The following is a 20,264-nucleotide window of genomic DNA, read 5'->3' on the forward strand; positions in this document are numbered from 1 at the left end:
GGTGTGGTATGTTTGTTACAACTGGTGACCCAACACGGGTACTCACTCAAGGTCATGGTTAACATTAGAACTCACTTTCTGTGTGGTACATCCTATAGGTCTGACAGCTATTTAATGCCAGGTATTCATGTCCTAACTGTATTTTTAGTTCAGCATTTCTCTGGAGATAAAGAGGTATAATGGATATGGATAGAAATTTGAAAAGAAACACCGTACGAACCACATTCTGCGGCCAGGATGCTTTCCTCCAAAAATCCTTGTGGGGGCACGTTCCCCAACCCGCCCTCTCTCCGCCCCCTCCCCCCCCCCCCCAGCCCGGTTACCTGTTTTGTAAATCAAAGTGTGGCTGGCAATTCAGCGAGCTGTGCTTAAAGACCCAGAGACAGGAAATGTTCCCTGGGGTGTTGACCAGGACTTGCAGTGTGATGGATGCAGATATGTCCACTTCCACAGTGGCCGCTCCATAAACCACCTCTGTGCTCTCGGGTTTCAAGGCACACCCAAGGTCTTCTGCGGGTTCTGATGCCTGAGTGGAAACAACGTGAATTGACTACAAGGGCACGTTTGATGCATCCTCTTCTTGGCTGGAACCTTTCTTTTTTCTTTAATGTTTTTATTTCTTTTTGAGAAAGAGAGAGAGAAAGACAGAGCACGAGCGGGGGTGGGGGGCAGAGTGAGAGAGAGAGAGAAAGGGAGACACAGACTCCGAAGCAGGCTCCAGGCTCAGAGCTGTCAGCATGGAGCCCGAGGCGGGGCCTGAACTCAGGGACTGCGAGATCAGGACCTGAGCTGAAGTCCGAGGCTTAAGCGACTGAGCCACCCGGGCGCCCCTGTGACTGGGACCTTTATCAAGGAGGTCGACACCGGAGAACATGTCACTGACTGAAAATCCTATTATTCACAATTCTCTATAGAAAAGATAGGTAACTTTAGGCTGCATTTCTCATATATTTGACACAGTTGGGAGTTGAATTGTGTCCCCCTAAAATTCATATGTTGAATCTTAAGCCCCACTGCTTCAGAATGTGGCCTTATCCAAAATAAGGCCTTTCCACAGGTGATCAAGTTAAAACGAGGCCATTTGGATGGGCTCTAATCCATCCTGGCGTGCTGACAGGAAGGGGCAATTTGAAGGAAACACGCACCCGGAAGCAGGCCATGTGAAAGCGACGATAGTGGGGCACGTGGGGGGCTCAGTAGCGTCTGACTCTTGATTCTGGCTCGGGGCATGATCTCACAGTTCATGAGTTCGAGCCCTGTGTTCGGAGCCTGCTTGGGATTCTCTCTCTCCCTTTCTCTGCCCCTCCCCTTCTCTCTCTCTCTCTCTCTCTCTCAAAATAAATCAATAAACTTAAAAAAAAAAAAAAGAGAAAAGAAAATGAAGATAGAGCTCTATGGGCCAAGGAGAAAGGCCTGGAACAGAGCCTTCAGAAGGGACCAACCCTGAGGACGTCTGGATTTCACACTTCTAGGCCGCTCTAGCAAACTAATATACAAACAATAGTCACAAAATTCGTAATAGGCGGGTAACTGTGTTTGTGATTATTGGTATGTCGATAAGAATCTACATGGCAATGGCAAATTGGTACCTGTGTTAGAAGGAACTTAAAAACCAAAATATTTTCTGGGCCGATTCCCACCGCCCAACCCCCCACCTTGGCTCACTGCCACCACCATACTTCTTGGCAGCTTTAAGTAACTGAGGTTATGTTGAGAGGAAGGTGTGATAGCAACTTCTGTCTCGGGACCCTTCACCTGTCACTCTCCTAACACCCAGCACAGCACGCCCACGCACACATGTGCATGCAGACACACACACACACACACACACACACACACACACACACACACACACACAAGCTTCTTCAGGTGAAGAGCAGGGTAGGTAGGTCTTCTGCTACTGATCACAAGCCATACTTCTGGCTTTCTGTATTCATTTATTCAGCAAGTAACGGGTAAGTTCATGTACTCAATATCTGATAAGTGCTAGACCATCTACTGGGCACTATGGGACTAGGAAGAAAAGACATTGATCTTGTCCTTAAAGGGTTTCAAGTCTAGTAGGAAGGAATAACTAAAACACCAGGTGAAATATAATGTGCCCCATGAAAAGACACCAACTACTTTGATGGGGGTGCCTGGGTGGCTCAGTCGGATAAGCATCTGACTTCAGCTCAGGTCATGATCTAGCGGTTCGTGGGTTCGAGCCCCGCGTCGGGCTCTGTGCTGACAGCTCAGAGTCTGGAGCCTGCTTGGGATTCTATGCCTCCCTCTCTCCCGGTCCCTCCCCCCACTTGCACTCCATCTCTCTCTGCCTCTCAAAAAGAAATAAACATAAAAAAAAAAGGATACCTACTACTTTGAAAGGGAAATTTGAGGGGCACTTGGGTGGCTCAGTCAGTTGGGTGTCCGACTTTGGCTCAGGTCATGATCTCCAGGTTCGTGGGTTCGAGCCCCGTGTCAGGCTCTGTGCTGACAGTTCAGAGCCTGGAGCCTGCTTCAGATTCTGGGTCTCCCTCTCTCTCTGCCCCTCCCCTGCTCGCACTCTGTTCTCTCTCTCTCTCTCAAAAATAAATAAACATTAACAAAAAATCTTAAAAAAAAAAAACAACGAAAGGTAAATTTGAGTGCTCTGGAACTTTGGAGAAGAGACAGGTAACTTCCAAGCTGGGATGGGGGTGGTGGGGATGCTTCACTGAAATCCAGAAATTGAGCGGGGTCTTTTTTTTTTTTTTTTTTTTAATTTTCTGAGAGAGAGAGAGAGGGTGAATGCGCACAGGGGAGGGGCAGGGAGAGAGAAGGAGACACAGAATCCAAAGCAGGCTCCGCGGCCCAGAGCCTGACGTGGGGCTCAAACTCACAAACCATGAGATCATGGCCTGAGTGGTAGTCAGACGTTTAACTGACTAAGCCACCCAGGCGCCCCTTAAAATTTTTTTTTAATGTTTTATTTATTTTCGAGCTGGGTCTTAAAAGACAGGCACAGAATAAAGTAAAAACAAAACAAAACAAAATTTAAAAAACCTGACGTGCTGGAAGAAAATATTCGCAACACAGACTACAAATAAATTCCCCTAATTTATAAAGAATTTTTTTGACAATGAGGGATGCAGGACACAAAAGAAAAATGGGAGAAAGAACTGAATAGACAGTTCACCAAAGACAGATGTAAAGACTTGCCCTTGAATATATGAAAAAAATGTTCAAACTCAATTATAATTAGAAAATATAAATTAAAACAACACTGAGGGGTGCCTGGGTGGTTCAATTGGTTAAGCGTCCGACTCTTGGTTTCAGCTCAGCTCATGATCTCACGGTTCTTAAGTTCAAGCCCCATGTCAGGCTCCGTGCTGCCAGTACAGAGTCTGCTTGGGATTCTTTCTCTCTCGCTCTCTCTCTGCTCCTCCCCTGCTCACATTCTCTCTCTGAAAATAAATAAATAAACTTAAAAACAACAACAACACTGAGATACTACTTATCTGTCAATCTGCCAAAAATTTTGAAGTATGACCACACGTTTTGTTGGCGAGGTTGGGAGGAAGCAGCTATTCTATACATTTCTGGAGGAATGCATGCTGGTACAATCCTTCTGGGGAGCATCTGGCAATAGCTAATACAACTATGTGTGCTTGGGGCACCTCGGTGGCTCAGTCGGTAAAGTGTCCTACTCTTGATTTCAGCTCAGGTCATGATCTCGTGGTTCATGAGTTCAAGTCCCATATCAGGCTCTGCACTGACAGTGTGGAGCCTGCTTGGGATTCTCTGTCTCTTACTCTCTCTGCCCTGCACTCCCTTGTGTCCTCTCTCTCTCTTCCTCTCTCTCAAAGATAAATAAATAAACTTAAAGAAAAGAAAAATATTATGTTGGATACTATAAAGTTAAAGACAAAAAGAATTGTACACAAAGGCTGTATTCGCGTTAGTAATTCTGTGTCTCACTGGGGCGTGGGTTAGCAATTCTGAAATCAGGTTACGTATATACTAGGTTTACATAAGTCATTTATTATAGATAATTAGAACCAGGTTTCTTACTATCGAAGAACGAAGTACAAAATTGGAAAGAAGGAAAGGTTGAATAAACCCTTTGCTGAATTGAAAGCAGAGCTATCAGCATGATTTCTGGTGGTATATACATAGGTAAATAGATAGATGCAGAGATGATAGAGAGATAAATAGAGTGTGTGTGGGGGGGGGGAGTAGTGTAAGTACGTACATTGCCTAGAGGCAATGATGTCCCAATAGCAGTGAGCACACCCAACTCTCAGACCTTGGTTTCTAAACACCATCCTCCAGTGTTTTGGAGAGCTTTTTAGAGAAATGGCTAATTCCAGGGCTGAACTGTCCTGCAGCCCTGGAAAGTAAGGAAGTGCTTGAGAAAACAAGGGAATGTGTTGAAATGACACAGAAGTCTATATGAAGTAGCTCCCAATGGCCTAAGTTGGACAAATCTGAATACCATAATAAAAATGATAGTCTCAGGTCATAACTCATAGAATCAAATAAATATCTCTGAGTCCATATTGATATGAATAAATTGAATAGAAAGAAGAGATAGCTCTTCTTCACAGAATTCCACTGTATAAATGTAGAGGGAATGGGGGGAAAAGAAAATCACCCTTAGGCAAACATCACAGTAAAACTGTTGTGGCAAGATCCCCAACGGGTGCTAAAATCAGTAGGTGAAAATTGGAGGAGAAACCGGATATTTGCATCTTCCCCCAGATACTTGTTAATTACAAAGAAAACAAACAGTAACTCTGCAGTGGAGAAACCCAGCACCCACACCACATTCATCTTCAAACAGAAATGATAAATGATGACGTTAAACAATTAAGTGGGTTGTGGGAACAGTAAAATCATCTTACTTTGGTTCTAGGATATATTGGTAACACAGCTAAGGATGTAGCTGCCTATTTATTCAAGTTACATTGGCACGTTTTGTCTACTAGAGTGCTTGGTTATTCAGAACGCGCCCGAACTATAAGATTCCCAGAAAGATGTCTCATCTGGGGCACCTGGGTGGCACAGTAGGTTAAGCCCCTGACTTCGGCTCAGATCATGATCTCACGGCTTGTGAGTTCGAGCCCCGCGTCGGGCTCTGTTCTGACAGCTCGGAGCCTGGAGCCTGCTGCGGATTCTGCGTCTCCCTCTCTCTCTGCCCCTCCCCTGCTCACGCTCTGTCACCCTCTCTCTCTCAAAAATAAATAAACTTTAAAAAGAAAGAAAGAAAGAAAGAAAGAAAGAAAGAAAGAAAGAAAGATGTCTCATCTGAGCAGTGTGAACTGTGGATGAAATCTAAACCATTATTTTCAAGAATGCTGCTACCCTAATAATCCACTTCACGTTAAAGTAGGAAAATACCCAAAAAGAGCAGCTTCAGCTTCAAGGAGGTAAAAGCTGTGTAGACATCTTTGCAGCATCTAGGATTTGCAGGACTGTCTGTGAAATGCTGTTTGAGAGCTATGAGGTCTTAATCCAATCCTGAATATTGCATAAGCATACAATTTATACTGCATGAAAAAAATAATGCAGGGCTTAATACTAGGAACCAAGACCCATTATTAGCTTTTTTTGAAGACTGTATTTTATAAGAAAACACTGAAACGTAAGCAGCTATTTTCTTAAGTTGAAAAGACAATAAAAGTTTAAAACATCATGGCAAATAATATTAACATTTTTTTGTCCACACGGAAATCCTGTGTATGCAAAGTGTCATTATTAATAAGCAATATGTTATGGTGCCAATTTCTGTTAAAAATCTGACATAAAAAATCATGTTTTAGGGGCGCCTGGGTGGCGCAGTCGGTTAAGCGTCTGACTTCAGCCAGGTCATGATCTCGCGGTCCGTGAGTTCGAGCCCCGCGTCAGGCTCTGGGCTGATGGCTCAGAGCCTGGAGCCTGTTTCCGATTCTGTGTCTCCCTCTCTCTCTGCCCCTCCCCCGTTCATGCTCTGTCTCTTTCTGTCCCAAAAATAAATAAAAAACGTTGAAAAAAAAATTAAAAAAAAAATCATGTTTTAAATCAGAAGTTTTATTTATTTATTTATTTATTTATTTATTTATTTATTTATTTATTTTTAATGTTTATTTATTTTTGAGAGAGACAGGGACAGAGTGTGAACAGGGGAGGGGCAGAGAGAGGGAGACACAGAATCTGAAACAGGCTCCAGGCTCTGAGTTATCAGCCCAGAGCCTGACGCCGGCCTTGAACTCACAAGCCATGAGATTGGGACCTGAGCCAAAGTCGGACGCTTAACCGACTGAGCCACCCAGGCGCCCCCAGAAGTTTTATATTCTTATAAAATTCACACTATTTTTAAAATTTGAGAATATTTTTGCTATCTCTGATTTTAGGGGGGTGGGGAATGAAGTTCAGGGCGTCGTGTTATGTGTTTAGGTATTACACCCACGTAAAAGAAAGCAGTGACTACCCATCGGCATGAATCCTTCACTGAAAATGTTCACGGAATCGGCTAAGGTATGCTCCCTTTTTGCCGTATGTTTCTAATATTTTGAAATATTTTCAGTCCTCTGTTATTTAAGCTTCCTTCCTCTGAGTAAATACCTAAGCTGTTATACGAACTGCTTGGAGGAGAAGGGTGATGAAGAACAAAGGTGGAACCCGACGGAGCCAGAGTCGGATAACAGAGCAATCTCACGTCAGCTTAATGGGAAGTCACTGAAGGGTCCAAGCCAGGCAGTGAAGGATGTAGCTGTGCCTCAGAAAGAGTCTGGCAGCCCTGTCTGAGATGAACTCTAGAAGGAAGAAGTCCCTTGCAATATCATTGGGATCATGGGGGAGATACTGAGGGCTTGAATTCTGGAAGTGGCTGTGGGACCAGAGAATAGGAGGAGATTAAGTGAGAGCTAGCAAAGCAAGGAAATTGACAAGACTTGGTAACTGACCGAATGTGAAGGTAAGGGAGAGGAAGCAGCCCAAAACGATGCTGACCTTTCAAGCCTGGGAACTAGACAGGGCCAGAAACAGAAATCAGTTAACACAAGCATAGGAGCAGGTTTGGGGAAGTAGAGATGAAATAAAATAGATAGGTAGATTTTAATGAGCAAACGGAAAACCCATTTTAACCATAACCAGGAGGCAGTTGGAAATTAGGGGCTCAGGTTTGAGGGAGAAGCTTGGGTTCTCTTCAAGGAGAAAGGGTAATTTCTGTTACTTATTCATGCTCAGCATTGGTGTCCTTCCTGAATTCAAACCCGAGAGAACGTGATCTGGATGGAATGGAGTGCATATGAGTACATAATATACTTCCAAACACAGAAAGAAAAATCCATATGGCCATGGTAGGCCTCAACAGCTTACAAAGTATGGTCTCTAGAGAAAATAGCTGAAGTTAGAATTTTAACATTACTTTACCATGGGATACGATGATGATATCCCCAGTGATGAATCATTGTTCTTATGATTGATTAAAACACACTTGATCACAGGCAGATCTTGATTTGTAATAGTCTCAAATATCATTGCTGAAAAAACAACTGTAAAACAAAATAAAGACAAGGATGTTGATAACACGCACACCTTGAAAAGAAAGTATGTATTCATTGTACAACAAAACAACAAAACAAAATTAATCTCGCAAAGGTGGCCAACGGGAAAGTACATATGAAATACAACTTCATCAACATCAAGTCTCACTATGAATCAGGGGCAGGGGTACTTGGAGCAGTGCTGTCTTCTAGAAGGTTCTGCAATGATAGAAATAGTCTTTGTGCCGTCCAATGTGATATTGACCATGTGAAATAAGCATAGTGGCTGCTAAGAATTTGAAGTAAGGGTAGTGCCCTGAGGAACTGATTATTTGCATGCAAGCAATTTCTTCTTCTTTACGGATGCTTGTGAAATGTTTCCTTTGTGCCCTAAAAGCTTTAGAATTATGTGCCTTACGGACAGTCTCTTTTCATCCGTCGTGCAAGATGCTCAGGGGGCCTTTTCAATCCAGCAACTCATATTCTTCTCTTAGGAAAAGTTTCTTGAATTATTTCTTTGATTCTTTCTCTCTCCTTCACTTTCTGTTCTCCTATCATTTGGATGTTTTCCCCCAAATGATTGACGATCCTGGACAGTGTGCTCATAAAGAAGAATGAAGTCTGACTTGCTGTCCCATCGTCTCTGTATGGTTATTTTTAGGTTTTCTCCTGGGCTAATCAGATTCCCCAGGGGAGACTCCTCTCTCGTGTCGGCAGCCCAGTTCTGGGAGCCTGCTGTTAGCAATTTATACTCGTGTGGGGGTCCTGCAGTGGAAATCGGGTTGCTTTTCAGCTTTCTCATCCTCTATCTTATGATTCAGCTTTCTTCATGCGTTTTAAAGCTTTCTAAATTTTATTTTCTGCCTCTCCAGAAAATAAGTTTATGTCTTTAAAAAAAAAAAACAAAACTGTTAGGGAAAGTGGGTGATGGGCATGGAGGAGGGCACCTGTTGGGATGAGCACTGGGTGTTGCCTGGAAACCAAGTTGACAATAAATATCGTATTAAAAAAAACCAAAACCGTCATTTGGGGGGCCTGGGTGGTTCAGTCGGTTAAACGTCCGACTCTTGATTTCAGCTCAGGTCACGATCACACAGTTCATGGGATCGAGCGGTGTGTTGGCCTCGGTGCTGACAGTGCAGGTCCTGCTTGGGATCCTCGGTCTCCCTCTCTCTCTGCCCCTCCCCTGCTCACGAGTGCGCACACTCTCTGTCTCGCTCTCTCTCTCAAAATAAATAAACTTAAAATAAGATAAGATAAAATAAAATGGTATTTCTTTAGTATCAATTTCTGGAAGTGGAATTAGTGGATTAAAGGATATAAACATACTTAAATGGTTCTTGGAATGCATCGCCATTTGGTTTTCCAAAGGTGCCATACCAATTTACATAGCTACCTGTAAGGTGTGAATTTAATAGTTTTACTACAATCACATTAGCATTTAGTCATTATGTACTTTTTAATTCCCTTAATATAGCTCCTAGTCTTTTTCCCCCCCTTTTTCTTTTTTTAAAAAAAAATCTCTAGACCCAACATGGGGCTCGAACTCAGGACCCCGAGATCAAGCATTGCATGTTCTTCCATCTGAGCCAGTCAGGTGCCCCAACCCTAGTCTTTTGAAGGAAATCAAATGAGCACAGCTGCAAGGGATAGGGGAAAACAAAACAAAATTAGAGAATTCAAGAACTTTCCCTGCTCTATGCTATTCCCTAGTGGTTTTTGCCCCTCCCCACTCTTTTTTCAAATAGTTTTATTCAGTATAATTAATATACAATAAGTTGAACATATTTAGAATGCATAATTTGGTAAGTTTTGACATAAATACATATCTATCCGTAAGACCATCGCCACAGTCAAGTTTCTGTGCCCCCAAAAGTTGCCACGTGCCTCTCTGTAATCCCTTCCTCCTATTCACCCCACAGCCACACACCAAGCAACCTCTGATCTCCTTTCTGTCACTATAGATTAGCTTGAATTTTCCAGGATTTCAGATAAATGGAATCACATAGTACGGAATTTCTGGTTTTGTCTGGCTTCTATCAGTACATATTATTTTTAGATCCATCCCTATTGTAGCAGTATATCGGTTGCTCATGCCTTTTAACTGATGGGTAGTAGTCTATTATATAGATATAACACAATATTTGAATTCATTTACCGGTTGACAGAATTTAAACTGTTTCCACTTTTAGCCTCTTATAAATAAAGCTGCTATGAATATTTGTATGAAAGTCTTGGCATGGACATATGCTTTTATTTTTCTTGACTAAATACCAAGGATTGGAGTACCCAAGTCATATGGGAGGGAGGTGTCTATGTAACTTTCTCGTGCCAAACTGCTCTCCAAAGAGGTTGTATCATTTTATATCCCTATTGTCATTGTATGGGGATTACAGCTGTGGAATTCACATCCTCACCAACACTTGGTATGCTGGGAATTTTTTTTTTAATTTTTTTTTCAACGTTCTATTTATTTTTGGGACAGAGAGAGACAGAGCATGAACGGGGGAGGGGCAGAGAGAGAGGGAGACACAGAATCGGAAACAGGCTCCAGGCTCTGAGCCATCAGCCCAGAGCCCGACGCGGGGCTCGAACCCACGGACCGCGAGATCGTGACCTGGCTGAAGTCGGACGCTTAACCGACTGCGCCACCCAGGCGCCCCGGGAATTTTTAATTTTAGCCATTGTACTAGGTATATGATATTGTGGTTTCAACATTTATTTTCCTACTAATGATGTTCAGTATCCTTTCAGATGCTTATATGACATACTTTACGTTCTTTGGCAGTGTTTCTGTCCACATATTTTGTCCAATTCAAGCCTTTTAAAACTAGGTTGCTTATTTTCTTATTATTGTTTTGATCGTTTTTTCCTCCTAGTTTTATTATGTTACTGTCAACATGTAACATTGTATAAGGTTAAGGTATACAATTACATCCCCAGAATTTATAACTGGAGGTTTGTACCTTCTGACCACCTTCACCCATTTCGTCCACCCCCATGCCTCTCACAACCACCAATCTGATCTGTTTCTGTGAGTTTGATTTTTTAGATTCTACAGATTAGTGAGATCATGCAGTATTTATCTTACTCTCTCTGACTCATTTCACTTAGCATAATGCCCCCAAGGTCCATTCATGTTGTCAAAAATTTCTTTCTTTTTTTACAGTGGAATAATATTCATAAATAGATAGATACCTATCTCAATAGCAACAACAAAAGAGAGAGAGAGAGAGAGAGAGAGAGAGAGAGAGAGAGAGAGAGAGAGGAAAAAGAAATCTGGTTGGAAACTGTGCCTCCTTTTTCCAAGGAGGGCAACATCACTAATCATTAGGGAAATACAAACCAAAACCACAATGATGGGGCACCTGGGTGGCTCAGTTGGTTAAGCATCTGACTCTTGGATTCAGCTCTGGTCACTTTCTCACAGTTTCATGAGTTAGAGCCCCACGTTTGGTTTTGAGCTGGCAGTGAGGAGCCTGCTTGGGATTCTCTCTCTTTCTCCCTCTCTCTGTCCCTTCCCTGCTTGCACTCTTTCTCTCACAAAATAAATAAACTTAAAAAATAAAAAAAAAAACCCACAATGAAATGTTATCTAACACCTGTGAGAATAAACATCATTTAAAAGACAAGAGATGACAAGTGTCGGCGAGGATACGGACAAAAAAAGAACCCTTGTGGGGCACGTGGGTGGCTCAGTCAGTTAAGCGTTCATCTTCGGTTCAGGTCATGATCTCGTGGTCCGTGGGTTTGAGCCCCACGTCGGGCTCTGTGCTGACAGCTCAGAGCCTGGAACCTGCTTCAGATTCTGGGTGTGTGTGTGTGTGTGTCTCTCTCTGTCCCTCTCCCACTCATGCTCTCTCTCAGAAATAAGTAAACATTAGCAAAGAGAGAGAGAGAACCCTTGTACACTATTGGAGGGGATGTAAAGGGGCACAGCTACTATGGAAAACAGTATACATATAGATGTATATTCACCTACCTGCCTACCTACCTATCTATCTCACATTTTCTTTAACCACTCATCCATCAGTGGATACTGAAGTCACTTCCAAGTCTTGGCTACTGTAAAAAGTGCTGTTGGGGAGGGGGGGTTGCAGATATCTATCTGAGATAGTGATTATCCTTCAGATACACACCCTGAAGTAGAATTGGTGTGGATCAAAGGCTCTATTTTTTATTTTTTTGGTAACTTATATACTCTTCCAAAGTAGCTGTACACATTCCCTCTAATAGTGCACAAGGGTTCTCTTTTGTTCATATCCTTGCCAACACTTGTCATCTTTTGTCTCTTTAATGACGGCAATTCTAACAGGTGGTTAGAATTCTAACATTGTGGTTTTGATCTGCATTTCCCTAATGATTAGTGATGCTGTCCTCTTTGGGAAAAGGGTCTATTCATTTCTTCTGTGCATTTTCCAACCAGATTTCTTTTTCTTCTTTTTTCTTTCTTTTCCTTCCTTCCTCCCTTTCTTCCTTCCTTCCTTCCTTCCTTCCTTCCTTCCTTCCTTCCTTCCTTCCTTCCTTCCTTTTTTGTTGCTACTGAGTTGTAGGAGTTATTTTTATATTTTAGATATTAATCCTTTATCAGATATATAATTTGCAAATGTTTTCTTCCATTCCACAGGTTACCTTTTCATATTTTTGATGGTTTCTGATGCTGTGCCAAAGCTTTTTAGTTTTGTGTAGTCCCATTCATTTATTCTTTCTCTTGTTACTTTTGCCTTTGGTGTCAAATCCAAAAAATCTAATCTTGTTAAGACAGATGTCAAGGAGATTACCCCCTGTGTTTTCTTCTATGAGATTTATGGTTTTAGGTCTTACATTCAAGTCTTTAACCTACTTCGAGATTTTTGTGTATGGCCTAAGATAGTGGTGTAGTTTCATTATTTTGCATGTGGCTGTCCAGTTTTCCCAACTGTATATGTCATCTTTCCCCGACTGTATACACTTGGCCCCTTTGTTACAAATTAATTAACCACATGTGCATGAGTTTATTTCCGGGCTCTCTATTCTGTTTCATTGATCTGCGTGTACAGAAATGTACATTGAACTGGAAGAATTTTCTGGAAAGACTGGCATTCATGCTTCCTTGAATGTTTGGTAGAATTCACAAATGAAGCCAACTGGTCCTGGATTTTCTTTGTTGGTAGATTTTTCATTACCGATTCAATCTCCTTACTAGCGATTCTGTTCAAATTTTCTGTTGATCTTCCCGGTTCAGTCTTCGGTAGGTTGTATGTTTTCAGAAGTTTATCCATTTCTTCTAGATTGTCCGATTTGTTTGCAAATAAGTGTCCATAATAGTCTCATGATCTTTTGTATTTCCATGGAGTTTTTATGACCGCTAATTTGAACTCTTTATGGGTGAACCATTTAGCTTTGTTTCACTAAGGTTTGTTTCCGGAGTTTTCACTTCTTCTTTTGTTTGGAACACACTCCTTTTCATTTTCCTTGACTCTCTGTGTTGGTGTCCGTGCATTGGATAAAACAGCCACCTCTCCCAACCTTCACAGAATGGTCTCATGCAGGAGAGGAACCGTCTCAGAAAGTCCAGGCTTAGGTCTTTGTTGGCCCTCAAACCCTTGTGATTGTCCAAGTCACTGGTTCCTAAGAGTGAGGGTTGGGCCAAGACCTTGTCAGTGTCGCAAAGGGGAGGGCCTAAGTAAGATGAACAGTGACTGGAAGGGTGACTCAAAAGTAGTAGCATTTAAAGTCAGGGCTCCAAACCCGTGCACATTCCCCCTTCAGGGAGATACTAACAGAAGGAAAATGTAGAGACATGCTTGCTAGCCTCCCCAGTCTTGGCCAGGATCACAGTCAGTTCCTAGATATATGTTAAATTAGGAGCCTAACCCTCAGGCTGCAAACAGGTCTCTTTAAGGGAAAGACTGGGAGACATTTCTATCTGTGGCTTCTGCACCGCACCCTGGGGGGATAACCACAGCAAGTCCTCCCAGGCCCAAAGAACTGCTTCTTTGTTTGCTACAATCTGTTTCTTTGTTTGGTATAGTCTCAAGGATGCAAGCCCCATTGTTTTTCAGAGCCACTGTTTTTCAGAGCCAGGAGTTCTGGGAGCCGGTCCCAAGGTGGAATTCTTAAAAAATAGGAATGCTAGATGTTGGGTCAAACAAACCCTTTCATTACTCAGGGAGGAGCTGAGGGTGGTGAGTTCCCTCTCGTTTGTATATTGATTGCTATGTCAGGGATTGGGTTCTGGTGAGATTGACATATGTCTCTGCCTTTTCCACCCATTTCAATGTGGGTTTTTTTTCCTCATTTCCTCATTGTGTTGGAGCCACTTAGCTGTTTTCTGGATTTCTTTCAGAGAAAATGTTCCATGTGCAGCTGTCGATGTTGTGTGTCCATGGGAGAAAGTGAGTTCAGGAGCCTCCTACATGGCCATCTACAGGTTTTGAGAGTTCTTTTTAAAAATATATTCTGGATACAAGTCCTTTATCAAATATGTAATTGACAATTATTTTCTGCCAGTCTGTGGCTTGTCTTTTGAAGACGAAAATTCTTAATCTTGAAGATGTCCAACTTATCAATCTTCCTTTTATGGATCATGCTTTTGGTTTTGTATCTAAAAATTCTTTGTTCCATCTAAGGTTATAAAGGTTTTCTCCTAGTGTTAGAGTTTCAGGTTTTAAATGTACATTTTAGTTTTACATTTAGGTCTATGATCCATTTTGAGTACTTTAAAAAACATTTTTTTTAAGTTGATTTATTTATTGAGAGAGGGTGCATGTGCAAAAGCAGGGAAGAGGCAGAGAGACAGGGAGAGAGAGAATCCCAAGCAGACTCTGCACTGTCAGTGTAGAGCCCTATGTGGGGCTCAAACTTGCAGACCAAGAGATCATGACCTGAACTGAAACCAGGAGTTGGACGCTCAACCAATTGAACCATCCAGGCACCCCATTCTGAGTAGACTTTTTATATGGTATGACTACGGGTCAAAACTTTTCATATGATTATAGTTACATGTGAATATTCAATTGTTTCAGCACCATTCACTGAAAGAGTATTGATTTCTCCACTGAATTACTTGTATACCTTCATCAAAAATAAATTGACTGCATATACTTTTCCATTGATCTATTTGTCTATCTGGATGCCAATTCCACATTGTCTCAATTATTGTTGCTTTATAATAAGTCTTGAAATCAAGATAAGTTTTACAACTTTGTTCTTTTCACAGTTGTTTTGGGTATTGTAGATCTCTCATTTTCATGTTAATTTCAGAACCAGCCTGTCAAAACCTGCAAAAAAGGTTTGCAGGGATATTGGCGGAATTGTATTGAGTCACTGGATCAACTGAGCAAGACTGACATTTTAACAATATGAGTCTTATAATACATCTATATGGTATATCTCTCTTTATTTAGGTCTCCTTTAATTTCTCTTAGCAATGTATAGTTTTTAGTATACAGATCTTGCCTTTCTTTATCCCTCTTTCATCTTTTTTAAGCTATCTTATATTTTTTCTCCCCTTTCTGATTGTTAGTGCTAGAAACATGATTTAATTTCTACACTGATCTTGTGTCCTACAAACCTGCATAACTTGTTTATTAGTTGTAATTACTTTTTTGTAAGTTCCAAAGGATTTTATACACAGATGATCATGTTGTCTGCAAATAAAGACAGTTTTACTTCTTCTTTTCCAATTTGGATGCTTGTGATTTCTTTTTCTTGCCTTATTATGCTAGCTGAATCTCCAGTACAATGTTAAAGAGTAGGGAGAATGGACATCCTTGCCTTATTTCTGATCTTAGTACAAAATGTTCAGCCATTTGGGGCGCCTGGGTGGCTTGGTCGGTTAAGTGTCCAACTTCGGCTCAGGTCACGATCTCGCGGTCCGTGAGTTCGAGCCCCGCGTTGGGCTCTGTGCTGACAGCTCAGAGCCTGGAGCCTGTTTCAAATTCTGTGTCTCCCTCTCTCTCTGGCCCCTCCCCTGTTCATGCTCTGTCTCTCTCTGTCTCAAAAATAAATAAACGTCAAAAAAAAAATTAAAAAAAACAAAAACAAAAACAAACAAAAAAACCAAAAAACAAAATGTTCAGCCATTTGATATTAAGTATGATGTTTGCTAAAGGATTTTCATAGATACTCTTCCTTAATTGGAGGAGGATCATGTCTATTCCTACTTTGCTGGGAAATTTTATTAGGAATGGATGTGGAATTTGGTCAAATGCATTTTTTGGTATCTATTGAGATGATCATATAGGTTTGTTTTTTGGTTTTGTTTTTTTAGTGATTTTTCTTCTTTATTGTGTGTATATGGTGAACTACATTGATTCATTTGCAAATGTTAACCAACCCTGCCTTCCTGAAATAAATACCAGTTGGATATGATGTATTATCTTGTTTATATATTGTTGAATTCCATTTGTTAAAGTACTGCTAAAAATTTTTGCATTTATATTATGGTAATTATCAGCCTGCAGGTTTATTTTTGTGTTTTTTTGCTACTAATATCCTCAGTTTGGGTACCATAGAAATGGCCTCATAGAATGAGGTGAGAAGCATTATCTTCTTTTATATTTTCTGGAAAAGTTTGCATAGAATTGGTATTATTTCCTCTTTAAACATTTGGTGGATTCCCCAGTAAAGCCATTTACTCCAGTAGTTTTCATCATGGGAATTAAAAAATATATACTTATTATTTATTTTTGAGGGAGAGAGATAGAGAGTGAGCAGAGGAGGGGCAGATAGAGAGGGAGACAGAACCCCAAGCAGGCTCTGTGTTGTCAGTGCAGAGCCTGATGCAGACCTAGAACCCATGGATGATGAGATCATGACCTGAGCTGAACAAGAGTCAGATGCTTAACCAACTGAGCCATCCAGGTGCTTCCACTGTGGGAATATTTTTAACTACAAATTCAATTTCTTTTTTTTTAATATATATATTTTTATGTTTTTACTTATTTTTAAGAGAGAGAGAGTGCAAGCAGGGGAGGGGCAGAGAGAGAGGGAGACACAGAATCCGAACCAGGCTCCAGGCTCTGAACTGTCAGCACAGAGCCCGACGTGGGGCTCGAACTCACGAACAGTGGGATCATGACCTGAGTCAAAGTAGAACACTTAACCTACTGAGCCACCCAAGAGCTCCTACAAATTCAATTTCTTTAACAGACATAACATTATTTAGATTATCGATTTTCCTCGAATGAACTTTGGTACTATGTGTCTTTCAAGGTATTTTTTTCCATTAAATGGAAGTTGTCAATGTATAGGCATAAAGTCATTAATAATATTTCCATATTATCCTTTCAATATCTATAGATTCTATAGTGATGTTGCCTCTCTTGTTCCTGATACCTCAAATTTGTATCTTCTCTTTTTCCTGATCAGTTTGGCTAGAAGTCTAGCAATATTACTGATCCTTTATTGCTCTTGGTTGCATTGATTTTCTCCTTTCCCCCCCTATTTAATTGATTTTTCACTTTGGTATTTGTTTCCTTTCTTTTATTTACATGGGGTTTAATTTGTTATTTTCCTCCTCTAGCTTGTGCTTGAATTCAAGCCCACTGGTCTGAATTTGTAGCATTACAATTTAAGGATGCTAATCATTTAATAATTAATAATTTAATGCTACCAATTTCCTCTTAAGTACTGCTTTAGAAACATGCCTCAAATTCCAATATATTGCATTTCACTTTCCCTCAGTTCAATGTACATTCTCATTTGTTTTTTGGTTACTGCACTGACCCAAGGATTATTTAGAAATGTGTTCTTTGGTTTCCAAATATTTGAGGATTTTCCATGTGCCTTTCTGTTATTAATTTCTTTCTTTTTTTTTTTTTTTTAATTTTTTTTTTCAACATTTATTTATTTTTGGGACAGAGAGAGACAGAGCATGAACGGGGGAGGGGCAGAGAGAGAGGGAGACACAGCATCAGAAACAGGCTCCAGGCTCCGAGCCATCAGCCCAGAGCCCGACGTGGGGCTCGAACTCACGGACCGCGAGATCGTGACCTGGCTGAAGTCGGACGCTTAACCGACTGCGCCACCCAGGCGCCCCTTAATTTCTAATTTAATACCACTGTAGTCACAGGATAAACTTTATATGTCTTGAATCTTTTAAAATTTACTGAAGCTTGTCTGCTGGCCCAGAATATGATCTAGCTTGATAAGTGTATTGTATGCACTTGAAAAGAATGTACATTCAGCTGTTGTTGAGTGCAATGTTCTATAAATGTAAATTAGATCAAGCTGGTTGATCAAGTCTTCTATAAATTACTGATTTCTTTTTTTTTCCCTATCAATTATCAGGGTATTGAACTCTCTGAATTGGTCCATTTCTCCTTGCAAGTTCAATCAGATTTTGATCCATGTATTTTCAAGCTCGGCTAAATGCATGAGTGTTTATGATTTTTGTCTTGTGATGACTTAAGCCTTATAGCATTATGACATAACTTTCTGCCTCTTGTAATATTTTTGCTCTGAAATATACTTTGTTATTTAGCTTCTCCAACTTTTGATTAGTGTTGGCATGGAATTGTCTCCCCCCATCCCTTTACGTTTAACCTATTTGCGTCTTCATATCCAAGGTTGACTTTATTTATGCACCATATAAGTTGGGTCTTGCTTTTTTGTTTTTGTTTTTGTTTTTAACCAAGTCTGACAACCTCTGCCTTTTAATTTGATGTGTAAATCATTGAAATTTAATGAGATTATTAATAGGCTTAGGCTCATATTATTCTTTGTTTTCTATTTGTTCCATCTGTCCTTTTTTCCCCCCTTTCCTCTTTTTCTACCTCCTTTGGGAATAATTGAGTATATTTTATGATTCTACTTCATCTTATTTCTTCAGTGATTAGCTATAATGCTTTGTTTTGTTATTTAAGCAATTGCTTTAAGGTTTATAATATTCATCTTTACCATAAAGCAGTCTTTTAAGTGCTGTTATACCACATTATGTATAATATAAAGAGCTTACAGGGGTGCCTGGGTGGCTCAGTCAGTTAAGTGTCAATTTCAGGTCAGGTCACGATCTTGTGGTTCGTGAGTTCAAGCCCCGCGGTCGGGCTCTGTGCTGACAGCTCAGAGCCTGGAGCCTGCTTCGGCTTCTGTGCCTCCCTCTCTCTCTCTGCCCCTCCCCTACTTGTGCTCTGTCTCTGTCTCTCAAAAATAAATAAACTTTTGAAAAACTTTTACTATAAGGACTTTACAATAGTATATTTCAATTTCATCCCTCCCAGGTTTTGTGCTATCACTATCACACATTGCATTTCTATATAAGGTATAAACCCAACAAGTTACTGTTATTATTTTGCATTAAATAGTCAATCATCTTCCATAGGGGTTTAAACAATAAAAAAAATCTTATATTTACTCACTTCTGGAGGTCAAATATCCATGTCATGGGAAATAATGGGGAAAAGGAGGTCAGAAAAAGATAGCTGATAAAATAATGGAGGAAAAAATTTCATTTCCAAACCTGATATAAATGTAAACCCACAGGTAAGAAGCCCAACAAAACCCAAACACATGACTCAGGAAGAAAACTACAACAATATACCATAAAGAGGAACTCTTAAAAGCATCAGAGAAAAAGGATACATTCTAATAGCAGACTTACATGTATCTATGACCAACCAAAGTTCTCACAGATGCTCTATTCATTTTATTTTGTCTTTTCTCTCTGTTCATTTTGGATTGTTTCTATTGCCGTCTTCAAGTTCACTAATCCTTTCTTCTGCAGTCAGTATGCTGTCAAACCCTTCCAGTGTAATCATAATTTTCATCTCTAGAAGTTCAATTTGTGTGATTTCTTTTTTTTTTTTTTTTTTTTTTTTGTATTTACTATGTCCCTGCTTAGCTTGTCTAATCTTTCCTCTAGCTTCAGGACTATGTGGAATATAATATAACAACTATTTGAATGTTCTTGCCTACTAATTCTGTATTTGAGGTCACTTCTGGGTCTCTTCTTCATGACTGATTTTTCTCCTTATTATGGGTTGAATTTTTATCCTTTGTCTATTAACTTGTAACTGGTTGCTGGGCATTGTGAATTTCACCTGGTATCAGATATTTCTGCATTTGATTACATATTTTTGAACATTTTTATGGGAGGCAGTTGAGTTCATTGTAAACATTTTATTCCTTTCAGGTCTTCCTTTAAGCTTGGTTAGGTGGGACCAGAGCAGTGTCTAGTCCAGGGCTAATTTTCTCCACTAGTGGACGTCATCAGAACGAATAACTTCTGCTCTCCAATAATACTCTCTTAGAAAAATGAAAAGAGAAGCCATAGACTGGGAAAAATATTTTCAAAACAAACAACCTGATTTTTTAAAAATAGGCAAAAGATTTTAGGAAACACTTCACCAAACATAATACGGGATGACAGTTAAGCACACGGAAAGACGGCCAACATCATCAGTCATTCGGGAAATGTAAATTAAAACCACCATGACATATGCTGTACCCCTATTAGAAGGGTTAAAAAACAAACACAAAAAACATACCAAGTGATGACAATGACCTTGAGAAACTGGCAGTTTCCCATAACGTTGAAAGTTCACTGAGCAAACATTCCAGCAACACAATGCCACTTCTGGGTGTGTACCCAAGAGAAATTAAAACCAGGGGCGCCTGGGTGGCGCAGTCGGTTAAGCGTCCGACTTCGGCTCAGGTCACGATCTCGCGGTCCGGGAGTTCGAGCCCCGCGTCGGGCTCTGGGCTGACGGCTCGGAGCCTGGAGCCTGTTTCCGAGTCTGTGTCTCCCTCTCTCTCTGCCCCTCCCCCGTTCATGCTCTGTCTCTCTCTGTCCCC

At 40.7% G+C, this 20,264-nt stretch overlaps 1 protein-coding gene across 1 annotated transcript in view; it reads right to left on the reverse strand.

The window, feature by feature from the left end:
• Positions 1-20,264, reverse strand: part of FLT3 (fms related receptor tyrosine kinase 3) — a 76,742-nt gene that overhangs the window by 47,569 nt on the left and 8,909 nt on the right. The window contains exons 2-3 of the mRNA XM_023250335.2: positions 7,375-7,496; positions 324-526 (exon numbers count right to left, since the gene is read on the reverse strand). Of these exons, the coding sequence (XP_023106103.2) occupies positions 324-526; positions 7,375-7,496 (325 nt within the window). The remainder of the gene's footprint in view (positions 1-323; positions 527-7,374; positions 7,497-20,264) is intronic.

The sequence above is a fragment of the Felis catus genome, chromosome A1 (genome assembly GCF_018350175.1).
Source record: "Felis catus isolate Fca126 chromosome A1, F.catus_Fca126_mat1.0, whole genome shotgun sequence".
Lineage (NCBI taxonomy): Eukaryota > Metazoa > Chordata > Mammalia > Carnivora > Felidae > Felis > Felis catus.